The following is a 4,032-nucleotide window of genomic DNA, read 5'->3' as shown; positions in this document are numbered from 1 at the left end:
TTTAGTTTCGAGAGAGTTCCATTTTATAAAACCAAATATAATAGTAATACGACTATCCACAGATGCCCTCCAGGAGGGGCAATCAAGTAAGCTACAAGTAGAAAGGACGAAATACAGTGCACTGTGCTGCCATCTTCTTTAAGTTAGTAACATGAACAGCACGGGTAACAGGCCAAGTATCGGACCTCGAACCTAAGTCGAATAAATATTTAGCTTTAATTGCAATACAATAACTAAAAAGCATAAGAATGGCAAAAATACAGACATTGTACTTAGTTCGAAATGTATATAAAATATCTATTCTCAGATGTCTGCATTTGTCCAGATAGCACTGAAATAATACGCCAGTGTTGCTTTTACCTTCTACATTTTTGACTGTCGTAAATGTCTGCTATGCTCTATGAAAAATCTATTTTGCACTACAGTCCCCTATGTTTTATGCTTTTCCTTGATTTTTAAGTTAATATTGTCGTTAGTACAAAACGCAACGTGTTTAAGCTTGGGCTCGAAACGAAAACGTGTCCCTAAAATTTCCGCGCGAGCACTTCGCCCCCTAGGCTAGCACGATGATTCGCAGAACCACCCTACAACGTTCCGAGGCAATACATATGTATATATACTGTTTTCTTCAATTGCTTTCTATACTGTAATCACAGGCGCTACCTTCTTATATTAATCTTCCAGTAATTTTTCAAAGGGATTCAAAGGGCATTAAAGAAAAACCTTTTTAACAGTCTGATTGTCAAGCAGTTCTAAAAATCTTAATGAAGATCTTTAATTCAAAAAGTTTCCTTTGTGAAAGATAGACCTGACTGTGGAAAGTAGATCAAACAATTTGTGAACATGGCTTCAATGCCTAGTGACTCAATACCGCACTATTGATTACAAATGTGAATCTATAATCAATTTTTCAAATTAACGTTTGTCCCATGATCGTATTCATTTAATCTAGCCGCCTCGTAGTTTCAAACCGTTACTGTTCAACTGGTTTTTTTTTTGTTATCTGAGCTTCGTTCACGGTAGCAGGATCGCTGCGCACCGTTAAAGGCCTCCTGGTGCGCCGCTCCTCCCCGTTACGCGCGACGATGATCCAGTTTGAACTGGAGCTAGGGGCAATAGACAGCTGATTGCCGCCAAATAAAACATCCGCTCCGACTGACACTTGAACAGTACAGCTGATAATAGAACGGGGTCGATAAAATTTAGTACAAGCTTAGAGGCAGTTAATACGGAACTCGTTTTACGTGTGTAAACGACTTAGTGGCCAAATTTTGACCTGTAAAAATGGATTCGAGTAATATTTTAGGAACAGCAGGACTGACGTGCGCCCTTAAAGAAGCCGAGTCAACTGATACCGAATTCGAAACAGCTCTAAATCATTGTCTGGGTAAGAAACTTTTGCTTCCCAAAAATAGGACACTTCTTCTGTAGACGAGTTTCAGGCGACTATCACAACGACTGCTAGCAAAATAAGGTTCATCACTGATTTAGCTAATTCCCCGTTAGCAAACAAAATATTGTCTCTCAACTGTTTCACACATGCTGGCAAAGTGTCCACCAAAGTTGAAAAAAAAATAGCTCAGTTGAGGCTGAGTTGCTCAGACCTAAACGATTTTCGCCGTATGATGTACGGCGCATATATTCAATACAATATTAAACTCTTGAAGTCTTTCAAGATAGTTTGTGAGATATCTATCTGCTCTTGTAGTGCATAAAGCACAGTTAGCAGAGCATATAACCGGCCAGGCATAATCAATATCTCTACATAGATATCTAACGTGCTGTAATAAATTTGAAACTAATAAAAAATTTCTTTAATGAATACTAGCCTTTATTAGGATTCAGTACTTAGTTTAAACCATTTGCCCAACTTATAAACAGGGAACAAAGGGAATATGCTTTTTTTTTTTAAACATGTTTTTTGTGTAGTAAGAAAGCGAAATAGAAAACCTAAATCATATTTCGCATGTAGCCTCCGCCAACAACGTAAACAGGAACAGTATTTATACGTATGTGTACGTCGTGTACAATCGTCTCGACAAAATTACTCTACTGTTTTTTTTAATGGTACTGCTACGGAGATGCACGAAACGGATAAAAATGACTGCCCCAAATGAGATGTCTGTGCAGTGTACATCGGGACCGATTTTTATTAGTGCAACTTCATAATTATCCAGACGGTGCATGCTGCGAAAGGAATCGCTATGCTGGACAGAAGTGAATTAAGGACCCAACTATATCTTCGTTCTAGTATTCGTATGTGTTACAAGTTCGGGTACTGTTGTTGGGTTTGTAGCTATAATGATATGGGGTTTCTGTATAATGATATGGATCCAATTTATTTTCTGTCGCATTACTGCACTGAAAAATTTTTGATTGTATCTATATAACTCAAAATAGAACTTCATATTTGTGGGTTATCGAAAATTTTAGCGGAATTAGTCTGAAGCATAGTTATGCATCGTAAAGTTCTGTGTTTGGTGTAGACATTACCCTTATTTTGGTTATAGTATGAAGGTTCTAGAATGGATTCCATATATATATATATATATATATATATATATATATATATATTTTTTTTTTTTTTTTTTTTTTTTTTGTACTATTTTTATATATATACATATATGCATTTTATTTTAAAATCCGATGATGAAGATAGGAAAGCATTTTTGAGAGGCTGTGCAATTTTCTCTTCAGAAAGAACTTTTTAAATGTACTTTCTTCTGCTTACCGATTATTTTTATAAATCTAAACTATCGAAAACAAGTTATGTAGAATAAGAAGGCAGTTTTAAACAAACTGTTCCATTTTTTAAATTCTAGTTCAAATATCGCTAATTGCTAATCGGCCGTTGTCCTACTTTAGTCAGCCCTCGATAAACACTTGAACACTATTTTCGAGTCCTGTAGATAGTCAATTTTTTTTTTATTTCGAAGCTAACTCTCCTGTGAATTCACACCTCCTAATTTGTGCACTTTGTTTAAATTACAGATAACCTAATCAGTGACGAGTCGCTTCAACAGCCAAAAGATTCAAAAGTAAGAGTAATGTATGTAGGACTTTGCGCCTTCTTTTTAGAAGCGGCAAAGCAGGCATTAAACGACGCTGATTTTTTGCTGAGTCTTCAAGAAGCTACCGGAGTTGTCGATTCAAAGCGAATCCTCATTCTCGCCACGGCTTTTAAAGAGCACTTTTCTGAAATACGACATCGATTGGAAGAGCTTGGCGTATCGGGTCCTGCCTTGACGGATTCATTAGCTTCTCTTACGTGCCGTTTGACCTCGACAGAGGTCGAGAAGTTGGGCGAAGCGGAATGTGTGGTCAAATTGAAAACGACACTACCCGAAAACGACGTCCAGTTCAGCTGCTCACTTCTACAACTAGAAGATCTCGTTTGGACGTTACGACAAGCTAGCAAAATCGTTGAGCATCATGCTCAATAATATCGATCGAATTCTGAAACGTTCGTAGATCACAGACTGTTTATGTTGGATATATGAAAAATATTGTATAAGTGGCTGCATTTGAAGCTCCACAACGGCATGAGAACTTACAAGTATGATGTGAAATAAAGCCTTAGAAACCTGTGTTATTACGATATGCGTTGCCGTTTTTTGTGTGTATATATTTGATCAAATCTTATTCGTGCTCGTTTTCCATGGTTCTTACAAGTAGATATGCTTGCAGCCCTATCTGTTTGTATCTCTAGACTAAAATCAACTAACTAAACAAGTCATAAAAACAGAACAGGATAAGAATCAATCATGCTGTTCTAGTCTTAAAGAAACACAAAAGCAAAATGTGTATATTGACTTTTTTAAAATGTTAACAGAAATTTTGATCTGAACCCTCGGTTGACCTTCACGGCTAGAATGATATTTTCGCCTCTTCACAACGTCAAGGTGAAGATTCACTTGCCACATGGCTGAAGCACGGTCACGAGCTGTTAGCCCTAAAAGGCGCTGGTACACGGATAGCCGAGCGCAGCAAATCTACGAGCAGATCTACTACACGTTATCATCGCTGTAGCGC

At 37.4% G+C, this 4,032-nt stretch overlaps 1 protein-coding gene across 1 annotated transcript; it reads left to right on the top strand.

The window, feature by feature from the left end:
* Positions 1–1,101: 1,101 nt before the first annotated feature.
* On the top strand, positions 1,102–3,598 carry LOC111251127 (COMM domain-containing protein 3-like). The gene is made up of 2 exons (XM_022807432.2): positions 1,102–1,387; positions 2,992–3,598. The coding sequence occupies exons 1-2, from the start codon at positions 1,285–1,287 to the stop codon at positions 3,441–3,443; spliced, it is 555 nt and encodes a 184-aa protein (XP_022663167.1). The 5' UTR covers positions 1,102–1,284; the 3' UTR covers positions 3,444–3,598.
* The last annotated feature ends 434 nt before the right edge of the window (positions 3,599–4,032 follow it).

This window comes from Varroa destructor, unplaced genomic scaffold (assembly GCF_002443255.2).
Source record: "Varroa destructor unplaced genomic scaffold, Vdes_3.0 BEIS01000005.1, whole genome shotgun sequence".
Classification (NCBI taxonomy): Eukaryota; Metazoa; Arthropoda; class Arachnida; order Mesostigmata; family Varroidae; genus Varroa; species Varroa destructor.
This window is presented reverse-complemented; position numbering and strand designations above follow the sequence as displayed.

Bases quoted from the DNA above. Each gene is read 5' to 3' on its own strand.
- LOC111251127 (XM_022807432.2), top strand. From the start codon at position 1,285: ATGGATTCGAGTAATATTTTAGGAACAGCAGGACTGACGTGCGCCCTT. The intron at 1,388-2,991 runs GTAAGAAACTTT...TTTAAATTACAG, and splicing joins AGCTCTAAATCATTGTCTGG to ATAACCTAATCAGTGACGAG.